The sequence below is a fragment of the Convolutriloba macropyga genome, chromosome 8 (assembly GCF_964194025.1).
Source record: "Convolutriloba macropyga chromosome 8, txConMacr16.3, whole genome shotgun sequence".
In the NCBI taxonomy this organism is placed as follows: Eukaryota; Metazoa; Xenacoelomorpha; order Acoela; family Convolutidae; genus Convolutriloba; species Convolutriloba macropyga.
In genome coordinates this window covers 37,312,889-37,333,822 of record NC_134475.1, presented here as the reverse complement: position 1 = coordinate 37,333,822, position 20,934 = coordinate 37,312,889, and the positions used below count along the sequence as shown (strand labels likewise).

The 20,934-nt window shown below is 41.4% G+C and overlaps 1 protein-coding gene across 2 annotated transcripts in view; it reads left to right on the top strand.

Moving 5' to 3' along the window:
• The first annotated feature begins 15,070 nt into the window (after window positions 1-15,070).
• Window positions 15,071-20,934, top strand: part of LOC142344707 (transformation/transcription domain-associated protein-like) — a 143,098-nt gene continuing 137,234 nt past the window's right edge. Inside the window, exons 1-4 of one of the 2 annotated variants that reach the window (XM_075396578.1) lie at window positions 15,071-15,392; window positions 15,623-15,838; window positions 18,203-18,460; window positions 18,886-19,052. In XM_075396578.1, coding sequence (XP_075252693.1) covers window positions 15,198-15,392; window positions 15,623-15,838; window positions 18,203-18,460; window positions 18,886-19,052 — 836 coding nt within the window. In that variant the 5' untranslated portion in view covers window positions 15,071-15,197. The remainder of the gene's footprint in view (window positions 15,393-15,622; window positions 15,839-18,202; window positions 18,461-18,885; window positions 19,053-20,934) is intronic. The other variant, XM_075396579.1, reaches the window with a different exon arrangement.

Genomic DNA, 20,934 nt, shown 5'->3' with positions numbered 1-20,934 from the left:
TCTGTTCTTCGTTTTGTCCTCATGCGCTCCCCCCACCTCAAACACACACACAGAGACATATGCACGCACTCACGCACAAACAAACGTACACGCCCAAACACTCACAGACACACACGCAAACGCAGACACACAGAAAAACACACCCACCCACACACACACACACACACAAGTACACAAGACACCATACATACACACATGCACTCATAAACACACAAACAGACACACCAATACACTTACACACACACAAACACCAAACCACCTTCACGCCCGCACACACGTACACGCACGCACATATACACACACATGCACATAACGAACACCACACACTCTCACCACTTACAGATACACACAACACGCACACACACAAACACACGCACACCATACACACACAAACAGACACAAACAAACCAACCAAAACACACACCACACAATTTTTTAGACAACAAGTTTATCAAACTGTTTCCATCATTAGACTACGTGTTTTTCACCACTCCTTTATCGCTACTGTTAGCTTAGTAACATCTGCCATGAAAGAGTGTCATAAACTCGCAGTCTAATGCTGAAGTGTTTTTCCAGTGTCGATCGGGCATTAAAATTTATTACACTGGGAGTTGATTTAACTGCTATTATCGCAACAGGTATTTTTTTTGCTTTTTCATTTTAATTTTTGTGGACAATTATATTTTCAAAGGTAAGTTATATTTCTGTGGCTCTGTTCTTTGTTTTGTCCTCATGCGCAAAACCAACCCCCCCACACATACACACACACACAAACTTATACACACACGCTCCCACGCACACACACACCAATGCACACACTCGCTCACACAAGCACACACACACAAACACTCACAGACACATGCACACCCACAAACACACATACACGCACAAACACACATACTGAACACCACACACACCACACACAACAAACACCACACGCACACACAGACACACGCATATACACAAAAACACACTTACACACATACAAACAGATACACCCACACGCAGACGCATGTACCCAAACCACCACACCACACACACATCACACACACACACAAACATATACACACACGCTCCCACGCACACACACACACACCAATGCACACACTTGCTCACACAAGCACACACACAAACACTCACAGACACATGCACACCCAGAAACACACACATACGCCCAAACACACATACTAAACACAACACACACACACACACACCACACACACAACAAACACCACACGCACACACAGACACACGCATATACACAAAAACACACTTACACACATACAAACAGATACACCCACACGCAGACGCATGTACCCACACCACACACACACACACACCACGGACACACAACACACACAAACACAAACACACACACATCACACACACACACACCACACACACCACGCACACACAACACACACCACAAACACAAACACCACAAACACACCACACACACACTACACAAGTTTTTTAGACTACAAGTTCATCAAACTGTTTCCATCATTAGACCACGAGGTTATAGCCACTCTTTTATCGCCACTATTAATTTAGTAACCGTGGCAAGAAAATAGTGTGATAAACTCGTAGTATAATGCTGAAGTGTTTTTCCAGTGTCGATCGGGCATTCAAATTTATTACACTGGAGTTTTATTCAACTGCTATTATCGCAACAGGTGTTGATAAAAGGATATTACCACACGGCTGTTATCGCCACCGAGAGGTTATCAAACTCCAAGGCGAAGCCGAGGTTTTTTGATAAATTCGAGGGCGATAACAACCGTGTGGTAATTTTTATTAATCAACACCTGATGCGATCATTTAAAAATTTCACGCAGCTTTTTTTGGTTATTCATATGTATCTTTTGCGGACAATTAGATTTTCAAAAGTAAAAGATATTTCTTCGGATCTGTTCTTCGTTTTGTCCTCATGCGCTCCCCCCACCTCAAACACACACACACAGACATATGCACGCACTCACGCACAAACAAACGTACACGCCCAAACACTCACAGACACACGCAAACGCATACACACAGAAAAACACACCCACACTAACACACACAAGTACACAAGACCCATACATAAACACATGCACTCATAAACACACAAACAGACACACCAATACACTCACACACACACAAACACCAAACCACCTTCACGCACGCACACACGTACACGCACGCACATATACACACACATGCACATAACGAACACCACACACTCACCACTTACAGATACACACAACACGCACACACACAAACACACGCACACCATACACACAAACAGACACAAACAAACCAACTAAAACACACACCACACAATTTTTTAGACTACAAGTTTATCAAACTGTTTCCATCATTAGACCACGAGGTTATAGCCACTCTTTTATCGCCACTATTAATTTAGTAACCGTGGCAAGAAAATAGTGTGATAAACTCGTAGTATAATGCTGAAGTGTTTTTCCAGTGTCGATCGGGCATTCAAATTTATTACACTGGAGTTTTATTCAACTGCTATTATCGCAACAGGTGTTGATAAAAGGATATTACCACACGGCTGTTATCGCCACCGAGAGGTTATCAAACTCCAAGGCGAAGCCGAGGTTTTTTGATAAATTCGAGGGCGATAACAACCGTGTGGTAATTTCTATTAATCAACACCTGATGCGATCATTTAAAAATTTCACGCAGCTTTTTTTGGTTATTCATATGTATCTTTTGCGGACAATTAGATTTTCAAAAGTAAAAGATATTTCTTCGGATCTGTTCTTCGTTTTGTCCTCATGCGCTCCCCCCACCTCAAACACACACACACAGACATATGCACGCACTCACGCACAAACAAACGTACACGCCCAATCACTCACAGACACACGCAAACGCATACACACAGAAAAACACACCCACACTAACACACACAAGTACACAAGACCCCATACATAAACACATGCACTCATAAACACACAAACAGACACACCAATACACTCACACACACACAAACACCAAACCACCTTCACGCACGCACACACGTACACGCACGCACATATACACACACATGCACATAACGAACACCACACACTCACCACTTACAGATACACACAACACGCACACACACAAACACACGCACACCATACACACAAACAGACACAAACAAACCAACCAAAACACACACCACACAATTTTTTAGACTACAAGTTTATCAAACTGTTTCCATCATTAGACTACGTGTTTATCACCACTCCTTTATCGCTACTGTTAGCTTAGTAACATCGGCCATAAAAGACTGTCATAAACTCGTAGTCTATTGCTGAAGTGTTTTTCCAGTGTCGATCGGGCATTAAAATTTATTACACTGGCAGTTGATTCAACTGCTATTATCGCAACAGGTATTTTTCTTTGGTTTTGCATTTTAATTTTTGTGGACAATTATATTTTCAAAGGTAAGTTATATTTCTGTGGCTCTGTTCTTCGTTTTGTCCTCATGCGCCAACCCAACCCCCCCCCCCCACACACACACACAAACATATACACACACGCTCCCACGCACACACACACCAATGCACACACTCGCTCACACAAGCACACACACACAAACACTCACACACGCACAAACACACATACTGAACACCACACACACACCACACACAACAAACACCACACGCACACACAGACACACGCATATACACACAAACACTCACAGACACATGCACACCCACAAACACAGATACACGCACAATAACACATACTGAACACCACACACACACCACACACAACAAAATCCACACGCACACACAGACACACGCATATACACACAAACACTCACAGACACATGCACACCCACAAACACACACACACGCACAATAACACATACTGAACACCACACACACACCACACACAACAAACACCACACGCACACACAGACACAAGCACACGCACACAAACACTCACAGACACATGCACACCCACAAACACACACACACCCACAAACACACATACTGAACACCACACACACACCACACACAACAAACACCACACGCACACACAGACACACGCATATACACAAAAACACACTTACACACATAAAAACAGATACACCCACACGCAGACGCATGTACCCACACCACACACACACACCACGCACACACAACACACACAAACACAAACAAACACACAAACACACACACATCACCACACACACACACACACACAAACATATGCACACACGCTCCCACGCACACACACACCAATGCACACACTTGCTCACACAAGCACACACACAAACACTCACAGACACATGCACACCCACAAACACACACACACACGCACAAACACACATACTGAACACCACACACACACACACACCACACACAACAAACACCACACGCACACACAGACACACGCATATACACAAAAACACACTTACACTCATACAAACAGATACACCCACACGCAGACGCATGTACCCACACCACACACACCACACACACCACGCACACACAACACACACCACAAACACAAACACCACAAACACACCACACACACACACTACACAAGTTTTTTAGACTACAAGTTTATCAAACTGTTTCCATCATTAGACCACGAGGGTATAGCCACTCTTTTATCGCCACTATTAACTTAGTAACCGTGGCAAGAAAATAGTGTGATAAACTCGTAGTATAATGCTGAAGTGTTGTTCCAGTGTCGATCGGGCATTCAAATTTATTACACTGGAGTTTTATTCAACTGCTATTATCGCAACAGGTATTGATTAAAGGATATTACCACACGGTTGTTATCGCAACCGAGAGGTTATCAAACTCCAAGGCGAAGCCGAGGTGTTATGATAAATTCGAGGGCGATAACAACCGTGTGGTAATTTTTATTAATCAACACCTGATGCGATCATTTAAAAATTTAACGCATTTTTTTTTGGTTTTTCATATGTAGCTTTTGTGGACAATTAGATTTTCAAAAGTAAAAGATATTTCTTTGGATCTGTTCTTCGTTTTGTTCTCATGTAATCCCCCCACCTCAAACTGTTTCATCATTAGAATACGAGTTTATCACCACTCTTTTATGGCCACTGTTAGCTTAGTAACATCGGCTATAAAAGAGTTTCATAAACTCGTAGACTAATGCTGAAGTGTTTTTCCAGTGTCGATCGGGCATTAAAATTTATTACACTGGCAGTTGATTCAACTGCTATTATCGCAACAGGTATTTTTTTTGGTTTTTCATTTTAATTTTTGTGGACAATTATATTTTCAAAGGTAAGTTATATTTCTGTAGCTCTTTTCTTCGTTTTGTCCTCATGCGCCAACCCAACCCCCCCCCACACCCACACACACACACACACACACAAACATATACACACGCTCCCACGCACACACACACCAATGCACACACTCGCTCACACAAGCACACACACACAAACACTCGCAGACACATGCACACCCACAAACAAACACACACGCACAAACACACATACTGAACACCACACACACACCACACAAAACAAACACCACACGCACACACAGACACACGCATATACACAAAAACACACTTACACACATACAAACAGATACACCCACACGCAGACGCATGTACCCACACCACACACACACACACCACGCACACACAACACACACAAACACAAACACACACACAAACACACACACATCACCACACACACACACAAACATATACACACACGCTCCCACGAACACACACACCAATGCACACATTTGCTCACACAAGCACACACACAAACACTCACAGACACATGCACACCCACAAACACACACACAAACGCACAAACACACATACTGAACAGCACACACACACACCACACACAACAAACACAACACGCACACACAGACAAACTTATATACACAAAAACACACTTACACACATACAAACAGATACACCCACACGCAGACGCATGTACCCACACCACACACACACACACCACACACACCACGCACACACAACACACACCACAAACACAAACACCACAAACACACCACACACACACTACACAAGTTGTTTAGACTACAAGTTTATCAAACTGTTTCCATCATTAGACCACGAGGTTATAGCCACTCTTTTATTGCCACTATTAACTTAGTAACCGTGGCAGGAAAATAGTGTGATGAACTTGTAGTCTAATGCTGAAGTGTTTTTCCAGTGTCGATTTGGCAAACGATTACACACATAAAAACACACCAACACACACAAGTACACAAGCACCCACACACAGTTACACGCACTCACACACACACACACACACACACACACACACCTACGCCTGTACACTCATAAACACACAAACAGGCACACAAATACACTTACACACACACAAACACTAAGCCACCCTCACGCACGCACACACGTACACGCACGCACATATACACACACACGCACATAATGAACACCACACACTCACCACTTACAGAATACACAAAACGCACAAACACAAACACACGCACACCACTCACACAAACAGACACACACAAACCACCCAAAACACCCACCACACAAATTTTATAGACTTCAAGTTTATCAAACTGTTTCCATCATTAGACTACGTGTTAATCACCACTCTTTTATCGCTACTGTTAGCTTAGTAAAATCGGCCATAAAAGAGTGTCATAATCTCGTAGTCTAATGCTGAAATGCTTTTCTAGTGTCGCTCGGGCATAAAAATTTATTACACTGGCAGTTGATTCAACTGCTACTATCGCAAACGGTATCTTTTTTGGTTTTTATTTTTTATTTTTTGTGGACAATTACATTTTTCTTCGTTTTGTCTCCTTATGCGCCAACCCACCCACCCCCCCCCCACACACACACACACACACAGACACACACACAAACACACACACACACACACGCAAGCTCCCACGCACACGCACACAACAATGCACACACTCGCTCGCACATGCACACACACAAACACTCATAGACACACGCACACACACACGCACGCACACACGTAGAGAAAACAACCGCACGCACACGCACGCACAGACGTACAGGCACAAACACATGCACACACAAAAAGACACACACACGCACAAACACACATACTTAACACCACACACTCATCACTTACAGTGCGCACCACACACACACACACACCACATACAACAAACACCAAACGTACACACACAGACACGCGCGTATACACACAAACACACTTAAAAACACACACAAACAGACACACCCACACGCACACATCAAACACATCACACACACCACTCACAGCACGCACTACCCAACTTTTTTAGACTACAATTTTATCAAACTGTTTCCATCATTAGACCCCCAATTTATAGCCACTCTTTTATCGCCACTGTTAACTTGGTAACAGTGGCAAAAAAAGAGAGTGATAAACTCGTAGTTTAATGCTGAAGTTTTTTTCGAGTGTCGATCGGGAATTAAAATTTAGTACACTGGGAGTTTATTCAATTGCTATTATCGCAACAGATTTTGATTAAAGAATATTGTCACACGGCAGTTGTTATCGCCACCGATGTGTTATGATAAATTCGAGAGGGCGATAACAACCGTGTGGTATTTTTTGTAATCAACAACTGTTGCGATCATTTCAAAATTGAACACAGCTTTTTTGGTTTTTCGTTTGTATCTTTTGTGGACAATTAGATTTTCAAAAAAAAGGAGATTTCTTCGGATCTGTTCCTTGTTTTGTCCTCCTGCGCTCACCCCCCTCAAACACACACACACACAGACATACGCACGCACACACACACAAACAAACGTACACGCCCAAACACTCACAGACACACACGCAAACGCATACACAAATAAAAACACACCCACACACGCAAGTACACAAGCACCCACACACAGTTACACGCACTCACACACACACACCTACGCCTGTACACTCAATAACACACAAACAGGCACACAAATACACTTACACACACAAACACCAAACCACCCTCACGCACGCACACACGTACACGCACGCACATATACACACACACGCACATAATGAACACCACACACTCACCACTTACAGAACACAAAAAACGCACAAACACAAACACACGCACACCACTCACACAAACAGACACACACAAACCACCCAAAACACCCACCACACAAATTTTGTAGTCATCAAGTTTATCAAACTGTTTCCATCATTAGACTACGTGTTAATCGACCCTCTTTTATCGCTTCTGTTAGCTTAGTAAAATCGGCCATAAAAGAGTGTCATAATCTCATAGTCTAATGCTGAAATGTTTTTCTAGTGTCGATCGGGCATTAAAATTTATTACACTGGCAGTTGATTCAACGGCTATTATCGCAACAGGTATCTTTTTTTGGTTTTTCATTTTTGATTTTTGTGGACAATTACATTTTCAAAGGTAAGGTATATTTCTGTGGCTCTGTTCTTCGTTTTGTCCTCATGCGCCAAATCATATACACACACGCTCCCACGCACACATAGAACAATGCACACACTCTCTCACACACGCACACACACACAAACACTCACAGAGAAATGCAAACACAAACGCACACACACACAGGCAAGCTCCCACGCACACGCACACAACAATGCACACACTCGCTCGCACATGCACACACTTAAACACTCATAGACACACGCACACACACACGCACGCACACACGTAGAGAAAACAACCGCACGCACACGCACGCACAGACGTACAGGCACGCACACATGCACACACAAAAAGACACACACACGCACAAACACACATACTTAACACCACACACTCATCACTTACAGTGCGCACACACACACACACACCCCACATACAACAAACACCACACGTACACATACAGACACGCGCGTATACACACAAACGCACTTAAAAACACACACAAACAGACACACCCACACGCACACATCAAACACATCACACACACCACTCACAGCACGCACTACCCAACTTTTTTAGACTACAATTTTATCAAACTGTTTCCATCATTAGACCCCCAATTTATAGCTGCTTTTTAACTTGGTAACAGAGGCAAAAAAAAGAAAGTGATAAACTCGTAGTCTAATGCTGAAGTTTTTTTCCAGTGTTGATCGGGAATTAAAATTTAGTACACTGGGAGTTTATTCAATTGCTATTATCGCAACAGGTTTTGATTAAAGAACATTGTCACACGGCGGTTGTTATCGCCACCGATGTGTTATGATAAATTCGAGAGGGCGATAACAACCGTGTGGTATTTTTTTAATCAACAACTGTTGCGATCTTTTCAAAATTGAACACAGCTTTTTTGGTTTTTCGTTTGTATCTTTTGTGGACAATTAGATTTTCAAAAATAAAGGAGATTTCTTCGGATCTGTTCCTTGTTTTGTCCTCCTGCGCTCAACCCCCTCAAACACACACACACACAGACATACGCACGCACACACGCACAAACAATTGTACACGCCCAAACACTCACAGACACACACGCAAACGATTACACACATAAAAACACACCAACACACACAAGTACACAAGCACCCACACACAGTTACACGCACTCACACACACACACACACACACACACCTACGCCTGTACACTCATAAACACACAAACAGGCACACAAATACACTTACACACACACAAACACTAAGCCACCCTCACGCACGCACACACGTACACGCACGCACATATACACACACACGCACATAATGAACACCACACACTCACCACTTACAGAATACACAAAACGCACAAACACAAACACACGCACACCACTCACACAAACAGACACACACAAACCACCCAAAACACCCACCACACAAATTTTATAGACTTCAAGTTTATCAAACTGTTTCCATCATTAGACTACGTGTTAATCACCACTCTTTTATCGCTACTGTTAGCTTAGTAAAATCGGCCATAAAAGAGTGTCATAATCTCGTAGTCTAATGCTGAAATGCTTTTCTAGTTTCGCTCGGGCATAAAAATTTATTACACTGGCAGTTGATTCAACTGCTATTATCGCAACAGGTATCTTTTTTTGGTTTTTCATTTCTGATTTTTGTGGACAATTACATTTGCAAAGGTAAGGTATATTTCTGTGGCTCTGTTCTTCGTTTTGTCCTTATGCGCCAACCAAACCCAACCCCCCCCCCACACACACACAAACATATACACACACGCTCCCACGCACACATAGACCAATGCACACACTCTCTCACACAGGCACACACACAAACACTCACAGAGAAATGCAAACACAAACGCACGCACACACGTACCCAAAACAACCCGCACTTACACACACGCACAGACGTAGTCGCACGCACAAATGCACACCCACAAACACACACACACACACGCACAAACACACATACTGAACACCACACACACACCACACACAGACGCATGTACCCACCACACACACACACACACACACACACACACAAACACACACACACACACGCACACCCACACACACACCACGCACACACAACACACACACACACAAACACACACCCATCACACACACACCACACACACCACGCACACACAACACACACACCACAAATACACAAAAACCACAAACACACACCACAAACACACACACACCTAACACACACCACACACAAACTACCCAAAACACACACTACACAAATTTTTTAGACTTCAAGTTTATCAAACTGTTTCCATCATTACACCACGAGGTTATAGCCACTCTTTTATCTCCATTATTAACTTAGTAACAGCGGCAAAAAAGAGTGTGATAAACTCGTAGTCTAATGCTGAAGTGTTTTTCCAGTGTCGATCGGGCATTAAAATTTATTACACTGGAATTTTATTCAACTGCTATTATCGCAACAGGTATTGATTAAAGGATATTACCACACGGTTGTTATCGCCACCGAGAAGTTATCAAACTACAAGGCGAAGCCGAGGTGTTATGATACCTTCGAGGGCGATAACAACCGTGTGGTAATTTTTATTAATCAACACCTGATGCGGTCATTTAAAAATCGAACGCAGCTTTTTTTTGGTTTTTCATTTGTATTTTTTGTGGACAATTATATTTTCAAAGGTAAGTGATATTTCTTCAGATCTATTCTTCGTTTTGTCCTCATGCGCTCCCCTCACCTCATACACACACACATACTAACGCACCCACGCACACGCACAAACACTCACAGACACACTCGCAAACGCTTACACACATAAAGACACACACGCGCACTCACACAGACACACACGCTTGCACACACATAAACACACAAACAGTCATATACAAACACATACACACATAAACACCAAACCAGCCTCAAGCACGCACACACGTACACTCACGCACATATACACACACACGCACATAATGAACACCACACACTCACCACTTACAGATACATACAACACGCACACACACACAGACACACGCACACCACACACACAAACAGACATTCACAAACCACCCAAAACACCCACCACACAATTTTTTTAGACTTCATTTTTATCAAACTGTTTCCATCATTAGACTACGTGTTTATGACCATTCTTTTATCGCTACTTTTAGCTGAGTAACATTGGCCATAAAAGAGTGTCATAATCTCGTAGTCTAATACTGAAGTGTTTTTCCAGTGTCGATCGGGCATTAAAATTTACTACACTGGGAGTTTATTCAACTGCTATTATCGCAACAGGTATTTTTTTTGGTTTTTCATTTTAATTTTTGTGGACCACACGGCGTTGTTATCGCCATTGATGTGTTATGATAACTTCGAGAGGGCAATAACAACCGTGTGGTATTTTTTTAAATCAACATCTGTTGCGATCATTTCAAAATTGAACACAGCTTTTTTTTGGTTTTTCATTTGTATCTTTTGTGGACAATTAGATTTTCAAAAGTAAAATATTTTTATTCGGATCTGTTCCTTGTTTTGTCCTCCTGCGCTCCCCCACCTCAAACAAACACACAGACAAACGCACACACACACGCACAAACAAACGTACACGCCCAAACACTCACAGACACACACGCAAACGCATACACACATAAAAACACACCCACACACACATACACAAGTACACAAGCACCTACACACAGTTACACGCACTCACACACACACGCTTGTACACTCATAAACACACAAACAGACACAAAAATACACTTACACACACAAAAACACCAAACCACCCTCACGCACGCACACACGTACACGCACGAACATATACACACACACGCACATAATGAACACCACACACTCACCACTTACGGATACACACAACACGCACACACACACACGCACATCACACACACACAAACATCCCAAAACAACCACCACATAATTTTTTTTGAATTCAAGTTTATCAAACTGTTTCCATCATTAGACTATGTGTTTATCACCACTCTTTTATCGCTACTGTTAGCTTAGTAACGTCGGTCATAAAAGAGTGTCATAATCTCGTAGTCTAATGCTGAAGTGTTTTTCCAGTGTCGATCGGGCATTAAAATTTATTACACTGGCAGTTGATTCAACTGCCATTATCGCAACAGGTATCTTTTTTGGTTTCATTTTAATTTTTGTGGACAATTACATTATCAATGTAAGTTATATTTCCTTGGCTCTGTTGTTTGTTTTGTCCTTCTGCGCCAACCCAACCCACCCATCTCCCCACACAATTACACAAACATATACACACACGCTCCCACGCACACACACACCAATGCACACACTCGCTCACACACGCACACACACTCACACTCACAGACAAATGCAAACACAAAGGCACGCACACACATACCCAAAACAACCCGCACTTACACAACCGCACAGTTGCAGTCGCGCGCACACATGCACACCCACAAACACACACACACGCACAAACACACATACTGAACACCACACACACACACCACACACAACAAACACCACACGCACACACAGACACACGCATATACAAAAAAAACCAGTTACACACATACAAACAGTCACACCACACACACACACACCCACACACACACACACACCACGCACACACAACACACACACACAAACACACACACATCACACACACACACCACACACACCACGCACACACAACACACACACCACAATTACACACACAACACACACACACACACACACACACACGCACACCCAAACACACACCACGCACACACAACACACACAAACACACACACGTCACACACACCACGCACACACAACACACACACCACAAATACACACAAACCACAAACACACACCACACACACACACACACCAAACACACACCACACACATACTACCCACAACACACACTACTAAAGATTTTTAGACTACAAGTTTATCAAACTGTTTCCATCATTAGACCACGAGGTTATAGCAAATCTTTTATCGCCATTAATAACTTAGTAACAGTGGCAAAAGGAGTGTGATAAACTCGTAGTCTAATGCTGAAGTGTTTTCCCAGTGTCGATCGGGCAGTAAAATTTATTACACTGGAATTTTATTCAACTGCTATTATCGCAACAGGTATTGATTAAAGGATAATACCTCATGGTTGTTATCGCCACCGAGAAGTTATCAAACTCCAAGGCGAAACCGAAGTGTTATGATAATTTCGAGGGCGATAACATTCGTGTGGTAATTTTTATTAATCAACACCTGATGCGATCATTTAAAAATCGAACGCAGCTTTTTTTTGGTTTTTCATTTGTATTTTTTGTGGACAATTATATTTTCAAAGGTAAGTGATATTTCTTCAGATCTATTCTTCGTTTTGTCCTCATGCGCTCCCCTCACCTCATACACACACACATACTAACGCACCCACGCACACGCACAAACACTCACAGACACACTCGCAAACGCTTACACACATAAAGACACACACGCGCACTCACACAGACACACACGCCTGCACACACATAAACACACAATCAGTCATACACATACACTTAAACACACACAAACACCAAACCAGCCTCACGCACGCACACACGTACACGCACGCACACATGCACACACACGCACATAATGAACACCACACTCACCACTTACAGATACACACCTTACGCACACACGCACATACACACACAAACAGACACACGCATATACGCATACCACACACTCACCACCCACAACACACACCACTCAAGTTTTTTTATACTAGAAGTTTATCAAACTTTCCATCATTAGACTACGAGTTTATCGCCACTGTTAGCTTAGTAACATCGGCGATAAATGAGTATCATAAACTCGTAGTCTAATGCTGAAGTGTTTTTCCAGTGTCGCTCGGGCATTAAAATTTATTACACTGGCAGTTGATTCAACTGCTATTATCGCAACAGGTATCGATTAAAGTATTTTTTACGACAGTTTTCATAAACAGACTCGAGATTCAAAGTGCTTAGAAATCCCCTCTGTGAACGGATATTATGCCAGAAATGAGTGGTTTCCTGTGTTGCGCTTTCGATGCTTCTGAACCTAGACGTAACGAGGGGAGAAAAATTGGTGACGCAGGTACTATGATATAGGAGGCTTGCATGAGAATAATATAGTTGTGCAACAAAAAATGTCATTTTTGTTTTCTCTGGCTCATAATGCTTCTACCGAGTACGATCTAAATGGTGTTAATTTAAAAATAGCCAACGCGGAAAATGATCTGGGTGTCTGGACAGACAACAAACTAGTCTTTGACAAGCATATCATCGCCAAGATTAAAACTGCCAATGGAATCATTGTCCTGACTAAAAAAATGCCAACCTGATTGAAAATGTCCAAAGGAGAGCCACGAAATTAGTCAGGCAATTGAGAGAATTGGACTATGAATCGAGACTAAGGGTACTGAATCTTCCAACCCTTGCTTACAGACGGAAAAGAGGCACCATGATAGAAATGTACAAGCTAACAAACCAGTTTTACGATAGCAATGCAATTGACAGATTGTTTGAGCCTAACGCCAGAATTTCTAGAGGAAATCAGAGGGTGATGTCGAAAAAAGCAATCGAAAGCAGACGGAACTGCTTCACTGTGCGAGCGGCTAAAGACTGGAACAATCTACCAGAAGAAGAAATGTCGATTGGCACGATGGAGCTGGTCCCAGAGGCAACGCCTGTCGACCAGAAAACCTGATCTGTGTCAAAGCTGTAATGGTTGAGCTTAAAATGTGTTTCAGTTGAAAATGTTATTTGTGTCACTGATGTTCCCCATATCCCTTCCATGATGACCAGTGAATCAGGTGTAGCTGAAATGATCCCCGTACCTACAATAGCCGCTGCTTCGATGAAGCTCCGAGAAAACGTGGGAATTGCAACCAAAGGAGCTTCCTTCCTAGTTTCTGAAGCAGAGAGCTGGGCAAATATTTCGACAAGTGATCAGCTCAAAGCGTTGCAGGAAATTGCAGAATTATCAGAGGTAATTGTGTGAAGTTTGGATATGATCATTTTTTACACTCCACGAAAATACGCGCCACAATGCTAAATCAAGGATGCAATTGGTGGTGTTAGTAAAGGATGAACCTCAATAGGTAAAGGATGAACCTCAATAGGCTGAATATGTCTTTTGCTATAATGTTTCTTCAAAGTAAACTTTATATACTTAAAACAATACAATGGTTGTATAATATTAAGAGGTGTTTATTTTAGAATGTCGTGTCAACGCCAATGTACGGCGAAATGGTGACTCTTTTGGTGCCGGCATTTTTGGAGTTCCTCCAGAATGCCAGTGCTCAATTCATCGCAGAGCTACCCGAGCAGCAGATACGGAAACAGATGCTGGAGATCTTGTACCGGATGCCAGTCAACGACACGCTCAAAGTGCACTCCAGGAACATATTAGTGCTTATGTTTAAGCTACTTGAGGTAAAAACTACTTGCTGTTTGGGCAGTATATCGACAAACAGCAATTCAAAAGCAAAAATTCAGGACATTCGACTGAAGGATAATTGTTTATTTATAGCCGCACAGCGATAGATGGGGCTATTATTGGCCTTCTCTTGGTTCTTTTACAATTCAAAGAATTTGAATTGTATTGGGGCGCTGTCTTTTTTTTAAAGATCTGTTCACACATTTTCATGATTTTTGAAGTCAAATTGGAGTAGTGATTTTGGTCACGCCGAAACAGGAAGTGGAGCGAAAAAGCGAGTGGTTTTGCGGCGTGAATTTTTTCGCTCTAATTTTGAATTAGAGTGAGAAAACGGTGTTTGAACAAAAATTCGCTTTCTCGCTAGTGGTTTTTTGTTCACATGCGGCAATTTCACTTTGGTTTTTTCTGTTCTTGCAATTTTTAGATCGGATTTTTTTCTAAATTGTTTTCCCAATCCAGTTCACTCTAGGCCTTTTTTGTAAGAATCAAATTTATATTTCTCGCTAGTGGTTTTTTGTTCTCCCTAGAGGCATTTTGACATTGATTTTCTGTTTTTCATCTGTTTTTTAGAAGTGGTTTTCGCAATTCACTCATAGTCCGTTCTGGGTCTAGTTTTTGTTTAGTCAATGAAAATTCTTTGAATTGTACGTCCTGCTATGTTTTTTCTATTTCGTCGCTCGCGATTTTTGTTACGACCATATGAGGTCACAACCACTTCAAATCTGCTTTTTGTTCATTCGTTCATGCAATTTCAACTGAAGTGGTGTGTGTCGTCATGTTTCGCTCTTAGTGGAACGAGTTTTTTTATTCATTCGCGTGATTAAATTATTTACTTTATTTATTTACTTTAATTCAAAGAGATAAGGTCAAATGGGTGTGTGTCACTCTGAATGAAGGTTATTTGAGAGCAGCAAGCAAACTTTTAAACAAAATCTGTTTTTTATTATTTGCTCTCACACGAAGTTTCTAGAAATTATATTAATGCTGTGGTAGTTTTTAATGTCATTTTGCGCTTGACCGATTTTTGGTCTGACACTTGACTTTTTGCCCTCAAGAATGGGATAGACAGATAGCGCCCGGAGGGAATCAAATTCTCTTAAGGTTTTCGGCTTAATAGACTCTCAGAGTTTTACCCACCTCTCCCCATAAACCTCCTCTACCCTACCTCCCCAGCGTCGAACCCCCAACTTCTCTTCTCCTCCCGCCCTCATGCTCACCCCCGAGTTAAGCTGAAACACCTCCCTAAGCCGCACAGCTAGGTTCCGATAAAGCCAACTGCTCGCCAGTTGTTTGAGTGCAATTTGATCGTTGTTAGTCAGTCATGTTAACTGTCGTTAGAATAAGATGGTGAGTTATTGAAAAAACTCATCCAAGCGGGACTTTGTGTGTGTTTAAAAAGATTTCATCTTTTTTTAGAGTTTTTGATCACGAAACGTATCTGATAGCTAATGCTATTTTACTGATAACGTTCAATTAATTTGGACATGTTTACTATGAACAAATAATTACGCCTAATGTTTACTCTTATGAGTGGGTTGCACACAGTTACTTTATATGGACACTATGGACTATTGTTTATTTGAGATTTCTGGAAGGTATTAATATCAACTTGTTATGTTTAATTGCCCTAAAACGTTTATGGCAATTATATTAGTCATGTTGTTTTTTGAGCCATTTGGCATTTGTCCTCAAAAACAGATGAACAGGTGGCGCCCGGAGGGCATCAAGTTTTCTTAGATGTATTTGGCTTAAAGACTAAATATGCAATTCACCGAAACTGTTTTGGGGACATAAATTCATGATGTTAAGGGCAGTTCTTAGGTTTTGAGCCTTCATCAACCCCTTTCCAACATCAACCCCCCCCCCCCCTCAACATCACCCACACATCACCTGTCCTTCACCCCCGCAATCCGCACCCCCAGTCAATGGTTCCACTCGTAACCCAGAGCGCTCGAGGCCTTCTCATGACCCCCTTCCCCCGCGCCCTTTCAATTTAGCTAGCCTCCCTAAACCGTAGCTAGCTACTGACGAAGCCAACCGCTTGCCAGTCGTTTGAGAGCAATTCGCTTGACGATGACTGGTTATGTTTCATATACTGATCCGTTTTCTTTAATATATCTTTAAATATCGTTTTGTGCTGCATTTTTGCGTAAAACAATTAGGTTTTAATTATTTAAGAGCACAAAACTCCTTTTTGCACTTTTTAGCATTTTTTTGAATTAATATGAAAACTACATCTTAACTCTAAACACTCACGTGCACGCTTTAAAATGCTGAAAGTATGCAGTACCAGACTACTTTGTAGTCTGAAGTTGACTTCCCTTGACTTTGGCAGTTGTTGTTACATCTTCTTGTTTTAGATGGATAACGAGGAAAACGTTTTGCTGAGTCTCCGCATAATTATCGAGCACCATAAAAGTTACCGGCCTCCCCATTCGAACGAAATCAACGCCTTCTTGGATTTTGTTCGTAAAATATACAGCGATCTGTCTCAAAATGTTGCAGCCATTTTTGCGGGGCCTCAAGTGGGTTCTGATGGAGAGATAAGCATTGAGTCTCCGGGAATGGTCAGTCAAATGACGATAACAACTACCAACTCGGACGGTCAACAATTAACTGTGAGTCAGTGAACTAAATAATATGCATGAATTCGCCCTGAACTTAGTAGCAGGTAGAACATTGTAATGAACTCCGCTATTATTCAGGTATAAAAATTAACAAGGATCTGTTGATATGAATAGGAAAATGACCTCATAAATGACACCACCCCTTCTGTATATCATCGACGCCCCGTTAAAAAAATACATGCCATTACGTAGTAAATTATTGCGTAAATAGCACTTGACCTTCGCGGTTGCAAATAATATGCACCCTCGAAGCTTGGAGGGCGGTGGAGTAGGGGTACGGAAAAGATGCAGAAGATGAATTATAGGCGTTTGTTTGTTAGTAGAAGAGGGGGTAAACTTTTTGACAGATTGAACTAAAATAGCTGTCAAATTTTATTAAATTTGCTGGCAAAATGCAATTCAAACTTTCGTTTTAGCAAACGATTATTCCCAAAGCGCAAACATCGTTGAAAGTTCTTGCTGAACTGCCTCTAATAACTGTCCTCTTCTATCAATTGTACAAACAGCAGGTACACAAAACGATAGGCGACTTCTTCCATACAGTGACTGCTACACTGGCTCATCAGGCTCCAAAAAGAAACAGGCGAGCATCAAGTTACTTCACTGAATTTATAATATGCATTTGGTCATTTTGTCGGACATTTTAGATGGACTTTGAACAAAATTGTAAATAAGTATAAGAATGGGAAGCTGAGTGTTTTTCTCCGCATTAAAATGCTGTATTTTTTGAACATAGCAGCCTTTAAGATGAACTATGAATTAAACCGCAGCAAATCACCTAGCTATACAAACTCTTATTAATCGCCGCGAAACGATAGCGGCTATTATCGGGGACATCGTGGTTTTTTACAATTCAAAGAATTTGAATTGTATTGGGGCGTTGTCTTTTTTTTTAAGATCTGTTCACACATTTTCATGATTTTTGAAGTCAAATTGGAGTAGTGATTTTGGTCACGCCGAAACAGGAAGTGGAGCGAAAAAGCGAGTGGTTTTGCGGCGTGAAATTTTTCACTCTAAATTTAAAGTAGAGTGAGAAAACGGTGTTTGAACAAAAATTTGCTTTCTCGCTAGTGGTTTTTTGTTCACATGCGGCAATTTCAATTTGATTTTACAGTTTTTTCGATTTTTTGGATCGAAGTTTTCCCAATCCATTCATAGTCCGTTTTTGGTCCAGTTTTTTGTTTAGTCAATGAGAATTCTTTGAATTGTACGTCAGGAGTTGTCCTGCTATGTTTTTTTTAATTCGTCGTCTCCATCGATGACCTGATTTTCTTACGACCTTCTTACGACCTGACTTCTTGGAATTGACTTCTTGGAATTGACTTCTATTGCTCTGCAATTAAAATATGTGTGCGTGACGTCATTTCTACTTTTAGGTCAATTGCGTGACTTACCTCACTCAAAAAAATGACTTCTGAACTCACTTATGAAACTTTAAATTTTATGAACATTTTTTATTAAAAATCAATAGTGTGCATCTAAGTAGTTGCAAACTTTTGTGCCCTAATTCTTGAATATTAGTCTTGAGTTTTTGATTTTGAATATCAATTTTGAAAAATCTCTCCTTACAGACCGTATGTGTCATAAAATTGACTGTCCGAATCTAACCTAAAAAGTCTAGTGGTCCATTAAAGGACTGCTGGTCGATCTGTCTATCTTATTTCTTTAGTTGTTTCAATTCATGGAAGGCCACAAGCGTCTATCGCGGCTATTTTCCGGCAATCTGCCGGCTATGTTCTGAAAACTGTCTCTTTTCATTCAATATGTAAATATAAACAGGAAAAATTGACAAAAAATTAAAACTTCAATTTTTTAGTATTAACAAGCTGTAGATACCAACCATTGTGTATGTTTTGTTTTTTTTATATCTACTGTGACTCCCATTTTTTGTTTACGTGTTTAATTTTGAAATACCTTTTGAATGAAAAAATTGTTACACCGGCGATTGGTTTGAGATATTTGAAGAAAATTGAACTGTAAATCCTTCGGCGTGTGATATCAAAAGTGGGGAATATTGTTTACTTCCACCGCTGTTATTTTGATTCTCTTTCACCTTTCACTATTCTATGCCTTGACCTCAGAAAATGTTGTCATCCTGGCTCTACTATTGTTAATAGCCGCTCTCATCTTCTCAGCCGGCTATTATAGCGCTCCTATTACAATTCAAAGAATTTGAATTGTTTTGGGGCGCTGTGTTTTTACAATTCAAAGAATTTGAGTTGTATTGGTGCGCTGTGCTTTTTTTAAGCTGTGTTCACACATTTGTCAATGACTTTGATCTTTCAAAACGGGATAAACAGGTAAAGCCCAGCGGGCATTAAGTTTCATTAGAGGCCGAAAGTTGACTTCAGTAGTCTTTCAAGTGCTTATAGAGGTGCAGCTGCTGGCCTGGCCTTAATTTAAGGTTAAAAGGTTTTAGGAGTTTTTGGGCTCAAAATGGTGCAATTATTGATGTTTTTTGTGAT